Source organism: Citrus sinensis, chromosome 9, assembly GCF_022201045.2.
Source record: "Citrus sinensis cultivar Valencia sweet orange chromosome 9, DVS_A1.0, whole genome shotgun sequence".
NCBI lineage: Eukaryota > Viridiplantae > Streptophyta > Magnoliopsida > Sapindales > Rutaceae > Citrus > Citrus sinensis.
The window spans coordinates 1,486,690-1,504,754 of NC_068564.1; the positions used below are offsets into that span (position 1 = coordinate 1,486,690).

Consider the following 18,065-nt stretch of genomic DNA (forward strand, 5'->3'; position numbering starts at 1 on the left):
ATACCGTGAAGACTACGCAAAGCAATTGGTGTTGGCAAAGCCCATATTAATTTTTAGTTGCAATGTTCTCTAATAATTTAAACTCGTATGGTTAAATAAATGAGCAGTTATATGTTGTAAAAGTCACAAGATAATTCTCAAGAATTTTGATGATTATGTTGAAAATTTTCTCAATGAAGACAACGAAAACCACTGTGACCTAAAAATCACTATGTCATTATGACCATTCATCTACGGCAAGTACATGTTATTGCCATTATAAATTGTGCATAATGAAAACATCGCGACGGCCATGAAGTGATATGTCATTCGATTAAAAATTTCTAAGATATCTGTGTAAACATAAATTTTATAAATTATATATAAAATTAGTAAATAAAATATAAAAATAAGTAAATTATAAAAAAATTATTAACTGTTACAAAATTAATCAGGTTCTACAAAATTTTAATGAAAAGTAATTTATTCATTTGTTTTAATTAAACAAAGAAAAAATCGCTCATCAATTAGAAACTAAAAACAAGTGTAATAAGTTCAATTGAATTGTTCTAACTATAAATTTTATATTTATTATATGACATTTATAAACTTTTTTATTTAATTTTCTATAATAGTAGTTGTTTACTACACAAGTTAATTAAGCAAAATTATTTCGCTTGATGTAGATTAAGTCAAAATAAAATTAACAATTTATTCTTATATTACTAGACACATATGTGATATATAAATAAAATTAAATCTAATTTTGAGTCTGTGATATATAAATAAAATTAAATCTAATTTTGAGTCTTACATAATATTCATAGAAATTTATATAACTTTTGTTAAAAATAACTTTTAATAAATCATGGTGAGGGTGTAAGTGTCATTGTGCATGTCTAAACCCTAACTAATAAAATAGTCCATTTAATAGTAAAAGTTAACGGATGGGGTGCATTAGTCCTTTTATAGAAACGGGGCTGTGTTTTGTCCTTTTCGCGAAAGCTTGGAGATGTATGTCTTATTATACAAAATAAAACGATAATTAATTAAAAAGAATATATAGTGAATTCTTTTAATTTTTTTTTCCATGTTGACTGAAGACTTGTACGTTGAGATGAACGAAGTATAAATTGGCATAGATTCCTGGGTTTCATACAAAACTAAACAGATATATCATATATGTATATCCATAGCAGATCAAATAAAATTATAATGCAATCCAAGTGGCTCCTTTTGCTTCCACAAGTAGCTTTATTTTCGGTGATTTCGTTACAATTGGCGCCAAGAGTTGCAGATTGTTCTAACAACACAACAATAAGGTGCATAGATGAGGAAAGAGAAGCACTCCTCACTTTCAAACAGAGCCTGGTGGATGAACATGGCTTTCTGTCTTCCTGGGGAAGTGAAGATAACAAAAGTGACTGCTGTGAATGGATAGGAGTCTACTGTAGAAACAAAACGCGCCACGTATACCGTCTTGATCTTCATCAAGACGGGGATCCAAAACTGAAAGGTAAAATATTAAGCCCTTCTTTGCTTAAATTGCAACATTTAACTTATTTGGACCTCAGTGGCAGTAATTTCAGTGGAATTCCGATGGCTGATTTCATTGGTTCCCTCAGTAGCAAATTGAGGCACCTCGATCTTGCTTGGGCTGGGTTTGCTGGGCCAATTCCTCCTCAGCTTGGAAACCTTTCAAACTTGCAATATCTTAACCTTGGGTACAATGATTTATTAACTGTCGGAAACCTGCTCCATTGGCTTTATCATCTTTCATCTTTAAGGTATCTTGACCTGGGTCATAATAACCTCAGTAATTCCAACGACTGGCCTCTTGTAGTTCGTAAGCTCTCGTCCCTCACAACCTTGATCCTTGAAGGGTGTGACCTTCCACCTTTCTTTCCATCGGCTGATGATCTATTGCACCTTAATTCCAGTAAATCTCTTGAGTTCCTTGATCTCTCTGAAAACAATCTCACTTCTTCAATATACCCTTGGTTGTTCAATGTTAGTAGCAATCTTGTTGAGCTTGGGCTTAGTGATAACCTTTTACAAGGTTCGATTCCTGATGCTTTTGAACACATGGTCTCTCTTCAAATCCTTTTTCTCTATTCTAATGAACTTGAAGGTGGGATTCCAAAATTCTTTGGAAACATGTGTCGCTTAAATGAATTATATTTGTCTTCCAATCAACTCACTGGAGAGCTCTTTGAGTTCATTCAAAATCTGTCTTGTGGATGCGCCAAGAATTCCCTGGAGTTATTTGATTTGTCCGACAATGCCGTCACAGGGCCAATACCTGAGCTTGGAGGACTTTCATCCTTGAAAAGCTTGTATCTTGCAGGCAATCGTTTAAATGGCACTATCAACCAAAGCCTTGGCCGGATGTACAACCTTGAGTCTCTGTCACTAGGTGGGAATTCACTGACAGGTGTTATCTCTGAAGATGTTTTTTCGAATACCTCCAACTTAAAGGCATTGCATTTAGATGATAACTCTTTCACCTTGAAATTCAGACATGATTGGGTTCCTCCATTTCAATTGAATTTTGTAACTCTCAGCTCTTGCAAGATGGGGCGTCATTTTCCAAAATGGTTTCAAACTCAGAATCAAATTGATTTGCTTGACATCTCCAATACTGGAATCTCAGATACTATCCCTGATTGGTTTTGGGATTCATCCAGAATGAAACTATCTTTTTTAAATCTCTCTAACAACCAGATCAAGGGTAAACTTCCAGATTTATCTTTAAGGTTTGATACTTATGGTCCTTTTATAGATATCAGTTCAAACCGCTTTGAGGGTCCAATTCCGCCACTTCCTTCAAACGCTTCAGTATTAAATCTCTCCAAAAATAAGTTTTCAGGATCGATTTCCTTCTTATGTTCTATCAGTGGCCACAAGTTGATGTATCTTGATCTCTCAAATAACTTACTATCAGGAAGACTCCCAGATTGTTGGCCCTTGTTTGATAGGTTACGCATTCTGGATTTGGCAAACAATAACTTCTCCGGAAAAATTCCAGATTCGATGGGCTCCCTACCAAATATCCAAATATTAAGCTTGCACAACAATAGCTTAACTGGAGAATTGCCTTCAAGTTTGCAGAATTGCTCACTACTGATACTTATGGATCTTGGGAGGAATGCGCTATCTGGAGAGATACCAAAATGGATAGGAGAAAGCCTTCCAAAATTGATCGTTCTTAGTCTGATGTCCAACAAATTCCATGGGATTATACCTTTTCAGCTGTGCTACCTACCGTTCATTCAGATCTTGGACCTTTCATCAAACAATATACCGGGAATCATACCAAAATGTTTCAATAATTTTACTGCCATGGCCCAGGAAAAAAGTTCCGTTCTCTCCGTTACCTCCGAGTATTGGTTCGCTGGTGGCTTACAACTGACCACGGCCGGCGATTTCTTTTCTGGCCAAGCAGTGTTGACATGGAAAGGAAGTCAATACCAGTACCAAAACACTCTGGGACTTGTAAAGATGCTTGACCTTTCAAGTAATAAGTTAGGTGGAGAAGTTCCTGAAGAGATTATGGATCTAGTTGGGTTGATTGCTATGAACCTTTCGAGAAACAATTTAACTGGACAAATCACTCCAAAGATTGGTCAGTTAAAATCATTGGATTTCCTCGATTTGTCTAGAAATCGGTTTTTTGGAGGCATTCCTTCAAGCCTTTCTCTGTTAAGTGGTCTTAGCGTCATGGACTTGTCATACAACAACTTGTCCGGCAAAATTCCATCGGGCACTCAACTTCAGAGCTTCAATGCTTCAACGTATGCTGGAAATGAACTTTGCGGCCTCCCGCTTCCAAATAAGTGTCCAGATGGAGACTTACCTCCGCGTCCAGGCAAAGATGATGCAAACACTCGAGAAGAGGAAGATCAATTTATAACTCTCGGATTTTACGTGAGCTTGATTCTCGGTTTCTTTTCTGGATTCTGGGGATTCTGTGGCACTTTATTAGTGAAAAGCTCGTGGAGACATCGTTACTACAACTTCTTGACTGGTATCGAAAATTGGTTTTACATGACAGCGGTGGTGAATATTGCCAAATTGCAAAGAAGGTTCAGGAGCTAATTGGTAGTACTTCTTTACCTGTTAAGACTTGAGAGAGTGAAAATAATTGTTATGCTCATTTAGTATGTTAATTTTCCTTCGTATTCTTAAAGTTTTACTCTTTCCAGTTTCATGATTTACTTTCTCAAAAAACTAATGCTTTTCCTTTTTTTTTATTTTTCCTTTCACTCTTTCTGACTGCAGGCAGCTATGTGTTACGTCTCTCACTGATGGCATTGTGTTCCTTACTGTACAAATAGCTCAATTGATAATGGTCTGATGCTTCCTACCCGAGAGAATAATGTAGTCTTTTCATATGGTATTTGTTATCGAGTGTCTGCTTATAGGATCTTGTGTATGGCTGCTCTGTTTAGCCCATCTTCCATGCTTTATGTATTCGTGCTTGGTTTCCGCTGATGGATCAATGTTTGCACTTTTTTTTAAGATAGCACCATCAACTTTTACTGGACAGTCGTAGATTTTTTCTTGCTTCTTTCTTCAATTAACATGTGCCAGTCCTTACTCTTGTGTGTGTGTTTATTTATTTATTTTTTTTTAATTTCTTTTTTGGACTCTCCAGTGTTTTTGTAGTTGTTGTACTTCTTCATTGTATCACATAGAAAACATTAAAGTGGATATTATTAATTTGCTAAATTAATTAAATGATAGTTGCAGTAAAATTCAAAGTTCAGAAAGTCTGATCGAAAGACTCTTCTAATTTTACTAGTCAAATGATTATTTACTACCTATGTGATAAATAGAAGAGTGAAAAACTAGTTCTCTCCCAAAATACTCTTCAAATAAAAATAAGTTTATATTCTTTTAATCAAAATTTTTTCTCCACTCAAATAATAGTAATTATAACATTTTTCTCTATTCACCAATAATAAAATAAAAAATAACATAGTATGTACGTATGTGTATGTGCGTGTGTCTATATATATATATATATATATATATATATTGTATATATCTCTTCTAACTCTTTGAAGAATCTCTTTTAAAGAGTCTTTTGAATTTTTATTGCTAATGTGACTCTTCAAAAAAATAGTAAAATATCATTTAATTTGCCGTTTGATAATGTTCTTAGTCATATAAAATTATTTTTCTCCCTATTCATTTTCTTTAATTCCTAATTTCTTCATTTGATTTTCATCCGCCACACTGGCTAATTGAGCTTGCCGAGCAACATGAAAAATTGGATTACTATGTATGTCAGGATCAAAGACTTTCAAGAAATTAATTGTAAAGGCCTGCTATTTAAATGCTAGCATTTTGAATGGTTTTTGACGCATTAGGTGCATAGAATCATTTAGGATGAAAAAGAAAGCAGAGTGTTTTGAAGCCAAATTGATGGCGATGTTAATTAATAATGGATCTTAAAATTGAAGTTCTATTGTATTACTGAAGGAGCTCCCATTTGTTATTATTAAGTTATTTTCTGATTTAATGAGAATTATTCATTTAAAAAAATAAATGGTTAATAATAGGCTAGAGAGGATTCAAGATTTTGATTCAATAAGAGTCATATAATAAGGAATTAATGAATCTGAAGAGACCATAATAATAATAGACGTTTACCTTTTTTTTTTTTTTTTGGCTCTATTAATTTCTAGCGGGAGCTAGTATGTCTCTCAGGTTTGGCATTCAAATATTCAATTCTGTCCTTATTGTTTAGTGTGATGATTTCATGGTCGACAGATACACGAAAAAGATGGGGTCTTCTCGTTATAGTACAAGTGGATACTGAGTGTTTGTTTAAAGGAAATTGTTTTAGTTGTTTATGGGTCAGTGATGATCGTTTTCTATGCTTATATGTAAAGGCTTGGTTAATTAGTGCTTGTAATGTAATCTATCTTGGAATTAATAAAGACAATCAATAAAGTTCTCTGATGTTATGGATCAATGTTTGAAATTACTGACGAGAAATTATTGGTTTAGGTAAGTGTGCAGAGTAAAATACTCTGTTTAAGCAAGACATTCAATTGTACAAAAAGCTACAGAATTATTATGATCATTTGTTTGTCTTATTTTTTTGTTATTCTCATTGGAAAATTTACAAAAATGACCATAAAATTTTAGTGTTTTTCAACTTTAATCTTCTAAAATTTTTTCTATCATAACTAGACAAACATCCTATTTTTGGACTACATTACCCTCAGCACTTTCATCAAATTTACAAATGCATGCCGTTTTTTCAATTCCAGCACTTCTAACCGTAATCTTCCTCAACAACTTAACAAATTTTATCACTCTCAACAAACTCCATCACTCTCAATAAAGTAACAAATTTCATCAAACAAGTATTACATAATTAAATATATAATTATCAATTGGAAAGCTTCTTAAGATTAGTTTATACTCTTACCATAACCTAAACTTTTAATCTATTGATTTTATCATTTGAGTTCGAAATTAAAGTGGGTTTTTGTTGCAAATGTTATTATTTTTCATTAATAAAACAATGTGACTTATTAAAGTAGTTAGTTTGAGTTGAGAAATGAAGATAAATCATTGAAACCTCTGAAAAATCGAGCAAAACAGAAGCCCTGAACAAGTGAGACATGTGCCTGTCTCACATAAAACTAGTGGGTTTATGTGTGATAGGCGTCTGTCCCACTGCCTGTCTCACTTGTTCCCACTGGTTTTATGTGAGACAAGTGTTGTGAAAAATTTTAATATACTCGCAAGCGCACGAATCTAGAAATAGAATAGTGGTAACGAGGTAGAACCCACAAATATTGTTATAAATTGAAAAGTCTAATTTAAATCTAAAATTAATATTAATTCTAACCTAGTTGAGCAAATTGAATTTCTAAGAAAATTAAACCAATTAAACTAAGAAAGCAATTAAAATTAAGGAGAATTCAATAAGACAACAATTACCAAAGTTTCAAAATCTACCACTATTCAACTAGTAATTGCCTAATTATTAATTAATCCCTAATTTTAGAGTGACAATTCGAAATCAATTTATGTCATCTCATGAATATAACAATTAAGCCCAATTAAAATTAATCTAATATAAGTTCTTTTTATGCTTAATAGTATGATATCTAAGAATCTCATGTAAACATATTGAATAACAAAGAGTCAAAGTTTCCTAAGTACCCCATATAAATAATTTAATTTATGACCATTCATCTACGGCAAGTACATGTTATTGCCATTATAAATTGTGCATAATGAAAACATCGCGACGGCCATGAAGTGATGTGTCATTCGATTAAAAATTTCTAAGATATCAGTGTAAACATAAATTTTATAAATTATATATAAAATTAGTAAATAAAATATAAAAATAAGTAAATTATAAAAAAATTATTAACTGTTACAAAATTAATCAGGTTCTACAAAATTTTAATGAAAAGTAATTTATTCATTTGTTTTAATTAAACAAAGAAAAAATCGCTCATCAATTAGAAACTAAAAACAAGTGTAATAAGTTCAATTGAATTGTTCTAACTATAAATTTTATATTTATTATATGATATTTATAAACTTTTTTATTTAATTTTCTATAATAGTAGTTGTTTACTACACAAGTTAATTAAGCAAAATTATTTCGCTTGATGTAGATTAAGTCAAAATAAAATTAACAATTTATTCTTATATTACTAGACACATATGTGATATATAAATAAAATTAAATCTAATTTTGAGTCTGTGATATATAAATAAAATTAAATCTAATTTTGAGTCTTACATAATATTCATAGAAATTTATATAACTTTTGTTAAAAATAACTTTTAATAAATCATGGTGAGGGTGTAAGTGTCATTGTGCATGTCTAAACCCTAACTAATAAAATAGTCCATTTAATAGTAAAAGTTAACGGATGGGGTGCATTAGTCCTTTTATAGAAACGGGGCTGTGTTTTGTCCTTTTCGCGAAAGCTTGGAGATGTATGTCTTATTATACAAAATAAAACGATAATTAATTAAAAAGAATATATAGTGAATTCTTTTAATTTTTTTTTCCATGTTGACTGAAGACTTGTACGTTGAGATGAACGAAGTATAAATTGGCATAGATTCCTGGGTTTCATACAAAACTAAACAGATATATCATATATGTATATCCATAGCAGATCAAATAAAATTATAATGCAATCCAAGTGGCTCCTTTTGCTTCCACAAGTAGCTTTATTTTCGGTGATTTCGTTACAATTGGCGCCAAGAGTTGCAGATTGTTCTAACAACACAACAATAAGGTGCATAGATGAGGAAAGAGAAGCACTCCTCACTTTCAAACAGAGCCTGGTGGATGAACATGGCTTTCTGTCTTCCTGGGGAAGTGAAGATAACAAAAGTGACTGCTGTGAATGGATAGGAGTCTACTGTAGAAACAAAACGCGCCACGTATACCGTCTTGATCTTCATCAAGACGGGGATCCAAAACTGAAAGGTAAAATATTAAGCCCTTCTTTGCTTAAATTGCAACATTTAACTTATTTGGACCTCAGTGGCAGTAATTTCAGTGGAATTCCGATGGCTGATTTCATTGGTTCCCTCAGTAGCAAATTGAGGCACCTCGATCTTGCTTGGGCTGGGTTTGCTGGGCCAATTCCTCCTCAGCTTGGAAACCTTTCAAACTTGCAATATCTTAACCTTGGGTACAATGATTTATTAACTGTCGGAAACCTGCTCCATTGGCTTTATCATCTTTCATCTTTAAGGTATCTTGACCTGGGTCATAATAACCTCAGTAATTCCAACGACTGGCCTCTTGTAGTTCGTAAGCTCTCGTCCCTCACAACCTTGATCCTTGAAGGGTGTGACCTTCCACCTTTCTTTCCATCGGCTGATGATCTATTGCACCTTAATTCCAGTAAATCTCTTGAGTTCCTTGATCTCTCTGAAAACAATCTCACTTCTTCAATATACCCTTGGTTGTTCAATGTTAGTAGCAATCTTGTTGAGCTTGGGCTTAGTGATAACCTTTTACAAGGTTCGATTCCTGATGCTTTTGAACACATGGTCTCTCTTCAAATCCTTTTTCTCTATTCTAATGAACTTGAAGGTGGGATTCCAAAATTCTTTGGAAACATGTGTCGCTTAAATGAATTATATTTGTCTTCCAATCAACTCACTGGAGAGCTCTTTGAGTTCATTCAAAATCTGTCTTGTGGATGCGCCAAGAATTCCCTGGAGTTATTTGATTTGTCCGACAATGCCGTCACAGGGCCAATACCTGAGCTTGGAGGACTTTCATCCTTGAAAAGCTTGTATCTTGCAGGCAATCGTTTAAATGGCACTATCAACCAAAGCCTTGGCCGGATGTACAACCTTGAGTCTCTGTCACTAGGTGGGAATTCACTGACAGGTGTTATCTCTGAAGATGTTTTTTCGAATACCTCCAACTTAAAGGCATTGCATTTAGATGATAACTCTTTCACCTTGAAATTCAGACATGATTGGGTTCCTCCATTTCAATTGAATTTTGTAACTCTCAGCTCTTGCAAGATGGGGCGTCATTTTCCAAAATGGTTTCAAACTCAGAATCAAATTGATTTGCTTGACATCTCCAATACTGGAATCTCAGATACTATCCCTGATTGGTTTTGGGATTCATCCAGAATGAAACTATCTTTTTTAAATCTCTCTAACAACCAGATCAAGGGTAAACTTCCAGATTTATCTTTAAGGTTTGATACTTATGGTCCTTTTATAGATATCAGTTCAAACCGCTTTGAGGGTCCAATTCCGCCACTTCCTTCAAACGCTTCAGTATTAAATCTCTCCAAAAATAAGTTTTCAGGATCGATTTCCTTCTTATGTTCTATCAGTGGCCACAAGTTGATGTATCTTGATCTCTCAAATAACTTACTATCAGGAAGACTCCCAGATTGTTGGCCCTTGTTTGATAGGTTACGCATTCTGGATTTGGCAAACAATAACTTCTCCGGAAAAATTCCAGATTCGATGGGCTCCCTACCAAATATCCAAATATTAAGCTTGCACAACAATAGCTTAACTGGAGAATTGCCTTCAAGTTTGCAGAATTGCTCACTACTGATACTTATGGATCTTGGGAGGAATGCGCTATCTGGAGAGATACCAAAATGGATAGGAGAAAGCCTTCCAAAATTGATCGTTCTTAGTCTGATGTCCAACAAATTCCATGGGATTATACCTTTTCAGCTGTGCTACCTACCGTTCATTCAGATCTTGGACCTTTCATCAAACAATATACCGGGAATCATACCAAAATGTTTCAATAATTTTACTGCCATGGCCCAGGAAAAAAGTTCCGTTCTCTCCGTTACCTCCGAGTATTGGTTCGCTGGTGGCTTACAACTGACCACGGCCGGCGATTTCTTTTCTGGCCAAGCAGTGTTGACATGGAAAGGAAGTCAATACCAGTACCAAAACACTCTGGGACTTGTAAAGATGCTTGACCTTTCAAGTAATAAGTTAGGTGGAGAAGTTCCTGAAGAGATTATGGATCTAGTTGGGTTGATTGCTATGAACCTTTCGAGAAACAATTTAACTGGACAAATCACTCCAAAGATTGGTCAGTTAAAATCATTGGATTTCCTCGATTTGTCTAGAAATCGGTTTTTTGGAGGCATTCCTTCAAGCCTTTCTCTGTTAAGTGGTCTTAGCGTCATGGACTTGTCATACAACAACTTGTCCGGCAAAATTCCATCGGGCACTCAACTTCAGAGCTTCAATGCTTCAACGTATGCTGGAAATGAACTTTGCGGCCTCCCGCTTCCAAATAAGTGTCCAGATGGAGACTTACCTCCGCGTCCAGGCAAAGATGATGCAAACACTCGAGAAGAGGAAGATCAATTTATAACTCTCGGATTTTACGTGAGCTTGATTCTCGGTTTCTTTTCTGGATTCTGGGGATTCTGTGGCACTTTATTAGTGAAAAGCTCGTGGAGACATCGTTACTACAACTTCTTGACTGGTATCGAAAATTGGTTTTACATGACAGCGGTGGTGAATATTGCCAAATTGCAAAGAAGGTTCAGGAGCTAATTGGTAGTACTTCTTTACCTGTTAAGACTTGAGAGAGTGAAAATAATTGTTATGCTCATTTAGTATGTTAATTTTCCTTCGTATTCTTAAAGTTTTACTCTTTCCAGTTTCATGATTTACTTTCTCAAAAAACTAATGCTTTTCCTTTTTTTTTATTTTTCCTTTCACTCTTTCTGACTGCAGGCAGCTATGTGTTACGTCTCTCACTGATGGCATTGTGTTCCTTACTGTACAAATAGCTCAATTGATAATGGTCTGATGCTTCCTACCCGAGAGAATAATGTAGTCTTTTCATATGGTATTTGTTATCGAGTGTCTGCTTATAGGATCTTGTGTATGGCTGCTCTGTTTAGCCCATCTTCCATGCTTTATGTATTCGTGCTTGGTTTCCGCTGATGGATCAATGTTTGCACTTTTTTTTAAGATAGCACCATCAACTTTTACTGGACAGTCGTAGATTTTTTCTTGCTTCTTTCTTCAATTAACATGTGCCAGTCCTTACTCTTGTGTGTGTGTTTATTTATTTATTTTTTTTTAATTTCTTTTTTGGACTCTCCAGTGTTTTTGTAGTTGTTGTACTTCTTCATTGTATCACATAGAAAACATTAAAGTGGATATTATTAATTTGCTAAATTAATTAAATGATAGTTGCAGTAAAATTCAAAGTTCAGAAAGTCTGATCGAAAGACTCTTCTAATTTTACTAGTCAAATGATTATTTACTACCTATGTGATAAATAGAAGAGTGAAAAACTAGTTCTCTCCCAAAATACTCTTCAAATAAAAATAAGTTTATATTCTTTTAATCAAAATTTTTTCTCCACTCAAATAATAGTAATTATAACATTTTTCTCTATTCACCAATAATAAAATAAAAAATAACATAGTATGTACGTATGTGTATGTGCGTGTGTCTATATATATATATATATATATATATATTGTATATATCTCTTCTAACTCTTTGAAGAATCTCTTTTAAAGAGTCTTTTGAACTTTTATTGCTAATGTGACTCTTCAAAAAAATAGTAAAATATCATTTAATTTGCCGTTTGATAATGTTCTTAGTCATATAAAATTATTTTTCTCCCTATTCATTTTCTTTAATTCCTAATTTCTTCATTTGATTTTCATCCGCCACACTGGCTAATTGAGCTTGCCGAGCAACATGAAAAATTGGATTACTATGTATGTCAGGATCAAAGACTTTCAAGAAATTAATTGTAAAGGCCTGCTATTTAAATGCTAGCATTTTGAATGGTTTTTGACGCATTAGGTGCATAGAATCATTTAGGATGAAAAAGAAAGCAGAGTGTTTTGAAGCCAAATTGATGGCGATGTTAATTAATAATGGATCTTAAAATTGAAGTTCTATTGTATTACTGAAGGAGCTCCCATTTGTTATTATTAAGTTATTTTCTGATTTAATGAGAATTATTCATTTAAAAAAATAAATGGTTAATAATAGGCTAGAGAGGATTCAAGATTTTGATTCAATAAGAGTCATATAATAAGGAATTAATGAATCTGAAGAGACCATAATAATAATAGACGTTTACCTTTTTTTTTTTTTTGGCTCTATTAATTTCTAGCGGGAGCTAGTATGTCTCTCAGGTTTGGCATTCAAATATTCAATTCTGTCCTTATTGTTTAGTGTGATGATTTCATGGTCGACAGATACACGAAAAAGATGGGGTCTTCTCGTTATAGTACAAGTGGATACTGAGTGTTTGTTTAAAGGAAATTGTTTTAGTTGTTTATGGGTCAGTGATGATCGTTTTCTATGCTTATATGTAAAGGCTTGGTTAATTAGTGCTTGTAATGTAATCTATCTTGGAATTAATAAAGACAATCAATAAAGTTCTCTGATGTTATGGATCAATGTTTGAAATTACTGACGAGAAATTATTGGTTTAGGTAAGTGTGCAGAGTAAAATACTCTGTTTAAGCAAGACATTCAATTGTACAAAAAGCTACAGAATTATTATGATCATTTGTTTGTCTTATTTTTTTGTTATTCTCATTGGAAAATTTACAAAAATGACCATAAAATTTTAGTGTTTTTCAACTTTAATCTTCTAAAATTTTTTCTATCATAACTAGACAAACATCCTATTTTTGGACTACATTACCCTCAGCACTTTCATCAAATTTACAAATGCATGCCGTTTTTTCAATTCCAGCACTTCTAACCGTAATCTTCCTCAACAACTTAACAAATTTTATCACTCTCAACAAACTCCATCACTCTCAATAAAGTAACAAATTTCATCAAACAAGTATTACATAATTAAATATATAATTATCAATTGGAAAGCTTCTTAAGATTAGTTTATACTCTTACCATAACCTAAACTTTTAATCTATTGATTTTATCATTTGAGTTCGAAATTAAAGTGGGTTTTTGTTGCAAATGTTATTATTTTTCATTAATAAAACAATGTGACTTATTAAAGTAGTTAGTTTGAGTTGAGAAATGAAGATAAATCATTGAAACCTCTGAAAAATCGAGCAAAACAGAAGCCCTGAACAAGTGAGACATGTGCCTGTCTCACATAAAACTAGTGGGTTTATGTGTGATAGGCGTCTGTCCCACTGCCTGTCTCACTTGTTCCCACTGGTTTTATGTGAGACAAGTGTTGTGAAAAATTTTAATATACTCGCAAGCGCACGAATCTAGAAATAGAATAGTGGTAACGAGGTAGAACCCACAAATATTGTTATAAATTGAAAAGTCTAATTTAAATCTAAAATTAATATTAATTCTAACCTAGTTGAGCAAATTGAATTTCTAAGAAAATTAAACCAATTAAACTAAGAAAGCAATTAAAATTAAGGAGAATTCAATAAGACAACAATTACCAAAGTTTCAAAATCTACCACTATTCAACTAGTAATTGCCTAATTATTAATTAATCCCTAATTTTAGAGTGACAATTCGAAATCAATTTATGTCATCTCATGAATATAACAATTAAGCCCAATTAAAATTAATCTAATATAAGTTCTTTTTATGCTTAATAGTATGATATCTAAGAATCTCATGTAAACATATTGAATAACAAAGAGTCAAAGTTTCCTAAGTACCCCATATAAATAATTTAATTTATGACCATTCATCTACGGCAAGTACATGTTATTGCCATTATAAATTGTGCATAATGAAAACATCGCGACGGCCATGAAGTGATGTGTCATTCGATTAAAAATTTCTAAGATATCAGTGTAAACATAAATTTTATAAATTATATATAAAATTAGTAAATAAAATATAAAAATAAGTAAATTATAAAAAAATTATTAACTGTTACAAAATTAATCAGGTTCTACAAAATTTTAATGAAAAGTAATTTATTCATTTGTTTTAATTAAACAAAGAAAAAATCGCTCATCAATTAGAAACTAAAAACAAGTGTAATAAGTTCAATTGAATTGTTCTAACTATAAATTTTATATTTATTATATGATATTTATAAACTTTTTTATTTAATTTTCTATAATAGTAGTTGTTTACTACACAAGTTAATTAAGCAAAATTATTTCGCTTGATGTAGATTAAGTCAAAATAAAATTAACAATTTATTCTTATATTACTAGACACATATGTGATATATAAATAAAATTAAATCTAATTTTGAGTCTGTGATATATAAATAAAATTAAATCTAATTTTGAGTCTTACATAATATTCATAGAAATTTATATAACTTTTGTTAAAAATAACTTTTAATAAATCATGGTGAGGGTGTAAGTGTCATTGTGCATGTCTAAACCCTAACTAATAAAATAGTCCATTTAATAGTAAAAGTTAACGGATGGGGTGCATTAGTCCTTTTATAGAAACGGGGCTGTGTTTTGTCCTTTTCGCGAAAGCTTGGAGATGTATGTCTTATTATACAAAATAAAACGATAATTAATTAAAAAGAATATATAGTGAATTCTTTTAATTTTTTTTTCCATGTTGACTGAAGACTTGTACGTTGAGATGAACGAAGTATAAATTGGCATAGATTCCTGGGTTTCATACAAAACTAAACAGATATATCATATATGTATATCCATAGCAGATCAAATAAAATTATAATGCAATCCAAGTGGCTCCTTTTGCTTCCACAAGTAGCTTTATTTTCGGTGATTTCGTTACAATTGGCGCCAAGAGTTGCAGATTGTTCTAACAACACAACAATAAGGTGCATAGATGAGGAAAGAGAAGCACTCCTCACTTTCAAACAGAGCCTGGTGGATGAACATGGCTTTCTGTCTTCCTGGGGAAGTGAAGATAACAAAAGTGACTGCTGTGAATGGATAGGAGTCTACTGTAGAAACAAAACGCGCCACGTATACCGTCTTGATCTTCATCAAGACGGGGATCCAAAACTGAAAGGTAAAATATTAAGCCCTTCTTTGCTTAAATTGCAACATTTAACTTATTTGGACCTCAGTGGCAGTAATTTCAGTGGAATTCCGATGGCTGATTTCATTGGTTCCCTCAGTAGCAAATTGAGGCACCTCGATCTTGCTTGGGCTGGGTTTGCTGGGTCAGTTCCTCCTCAGCTAGGAAACCTTTCAAACTTGCAATATCTTGACCTCTATTCTAATGAACTTGAAGGTGGGATTCCAAAATTCTTCCGAAACATGTGTCGCTTAAATGAATTATATTTGTCTTACAATAAACTCAGTGGACAGCTCTTTGAGTTCATTCAAAATCTGTCTTGTGGATGCGCCAAGAATTCCCTGGAGTCACTTCATTTAGACAACAATGCCGTCACAGGGCCAATACCTGAGCTTGGAGGACTTTCATCCTTGAAAAGCTTGTATCTTGGAGGCAATCGTTTAAATGGCACTATAAACCAAAGTCTTGGCCGGATGTACAAGCTTGAGGTGCTGTCACTATATGGGAATTCACTGACAGGTGTTATCTCTGAAGATTTTTTTTCGAATACCTCCAACTTAAAGCTATTGCATTTAGATGCTAACTCATTTAGACAACAATGCCGTCACAGGGCCAATACCTGAGCTTGGAGGACTTTCATCCTTGAAAAGCTTGTATCTTGGAGGCAATCGTTTAAATGGCACTATCAACCAAAGTCTTGGCCGGATGTACAAGCTTGAGGAGCTGTCACTATCTGGGAATTCACTGACAGGTGTTATCTCTGAAGATTTTTTTTCGAATACCTCCAACTTAAAGGCATTGCATTTAGATGATAACTCTTTCAACTTGAAATTCAGACATGATTGGGTTCCTCCATTTCAATTGAATCTTGTAACTCTCAGCTCTTGCAAGATGGGGCGTCATTTTCCAAAATGGCTGCAAACTCAAACTCAAATTGTTTCACTTGACATCTCCAATACTGGAATCTCAGATACTATCCCTGATTGGTTTTGGGATTCATCCAGAAAGAAACTATCTTTTTTAAATCTCTCTAACAACCAGATCAAGGGTAAACTTCCAGATTTATCTTTAAGGTTTGATACTTATGGTACTTATATAGATATCAGTTCAAACCACTTTGAGGGTCCAATTCCGCCACTTCCTTCAAACGCTTCATCATTAAATCTCTCCAAAAATAAGTTTTCAGGATCGATTTCCTTCTTATGTTCTATCAGTGGCCACAAGTTGATGGATCTTGATCTCTCAAATAACTTACTATCAGGAAGACTCCCAGATTGTTGGCTCTTGTTTGATAGGTTGGGCATTCTGGATTTGGCAAACAATAACTTCTCTGGAAAAATTCCAGATTCGATGGGCTCCCTACCAAATATCCAAATATTGAGCTTGTACAACAATAGCTTAACTGGAGAATTGCCTTCAACTCTGCAGAATTGCTTACTACTGAAACTTATGGATCTTGGGAGGAATGCGTTATCTGGAGAGATACCAACATGGATAGGAGAAAGCCTTCCAAAATTGGTTGTTCTTAGGCTGACGTCCAACAAATTCCAGGGGATTATACCTTTTCAGCTGTGCCACCTACAGTTCATTCAGATCTTGGACCTTTCATCAAACAATATACCGGGAATCATACCAAAATGTTTCAATAATTTTACTGCCATGGCCCAGGAAAAAAGTTCCGTTCTCTCCGTTACCTCCAAATATAGTTTCACTGTTGAAGGTAGCTTACCACTGACCTCGTACGTCACTTTCTATTTTGGCCAAGCGGTGTTGACATGGAAAGGAAGTCAATACAAGTACCAAAACACTCTGGGACTTGTAAAGATGCTTGACCTTTCAAGTAATAAGTTAGGTGGAGAAGTTCCTGAAGAGATAATGGATCTAGTTGGGTTGATTGCTATGAACCTTTCGAGAAACAATTTAACTGGACAAATCACTCCAAAAATTGGTCAGTTAAAATCATTGGATTTCCTCGATTTGTCTAGAAATCGGTTTTTTGGAGGCATTCCTTCAAGCCTTTCTCAGTTAAGTGGTCTTAGCGTCATGGACTTGTCATACAACAACTTGTCCGGCAAAATTCCATCGGGCACTCAACTCCAGAGCTTCAATGCTTCAACGTATGCTGGAAATGAACTTTGCGGCCTCCCACTCCCAAATAAGTGTCCAGATGAAGACTTAGCTCCGCCTCCAGGCAAAGATGATGCAAACACTTCAGAAGATGAGGATCAATTTATAACTCTCGGATTTTACGTGAGTTTGATTCTTGGTTTCTTTGTTGGATTTTGGGGATTCTGCGGCGCTTTATTAGTGAAAAGTTCTTGGAGACATCGGTACTACAACTTCTTGACTGGTATCAAAAATTGGTTTTACGTGACAGCGGTGGTGAATATTGCCAAATTGCAAAGAAGGTTCAGGAACTAATTCGTAATACTTCCTCACCTGTTAAACTTGAGAGAGTGAAAATAATTGTAATGCTCATTTAGTATTCTAATTTTCCTTAAATATTCTTAAAGTTTTACTCTTTCCAGTTCCATGATTTACTTTCTCAAAAACCTAATGCTTTTTCATTTTTTTTCTTTTTTCTTTCACTATTTTCGACTGCAGGCAGCTATGCATTCCGTCTCTCA

At 33.7% G+C, this 18,065-nt stretch overlaps 2 protein-coding genes across 5 annotated transcripts; both read left to right on the forward strand.

Annotated features, from left to right (window-relative positions):
• Positions 1-1,063: 1,063 nt before the first annotated feature.
• On the forward strand, positions 1,064-17,874 carry LOC127899735 (receptor-like protein EIX2). Of its 4 annotated transcripts, none has more exons than XM_052433569.1 (3): positions 1,064-1,495; positions 8,523-10,192; positions 17,000-17,874. In XM_052433569.1, the coding sequence occupies exons 2-3, from the start codon at positions 8,548-8,550 to the stop codon at positions 17,857-17,859; spliced, it is 2,505 nt and encodes an 834-aa protein (XP_052289529.1). In that variant the 5' UTR covers positions 1,064-1,495; positions 8,523-8,547; the 3' UTR covers positions 17,860-17,874. The 4 variants fall into 4 exon arrangements, with proteins under 4 accessions (XP_052289529.1, XP_052289528.1, XP_052289527.1 ...); XM_052433568.1 differs by lacking the exon at positions 1,064-1,495 and adding an exon at positions 8,036-8,464; XM_052433567.1 differs by lacking the exon at positions 1,064-1,495 and having other exon boundaries at positions 8,471-10,233; positions 17,041-17,874.
• LOC102618388 (receptor-like protein EIX2) lies at positions 1,502-4,582 on the forward strand. Its single transcript, XM_006490534.4, has 2 exons — positions 1,502-4,080; positions 4,261-4,582. Exon 1 carries the CDS (start codon positions 1,579-1,581, stop codon positions 4,075-4,077), a length of 2,499 nt encoding a protein of 832 aa, XP_006490597.3. The 5' UTR covers positions 1,502-1,578; the 3' UTR covers positions 4,078-4,080; positions 4,261-4,582.
• Positions 17,875-18,065: the final 191 nt, after the last annotated feature.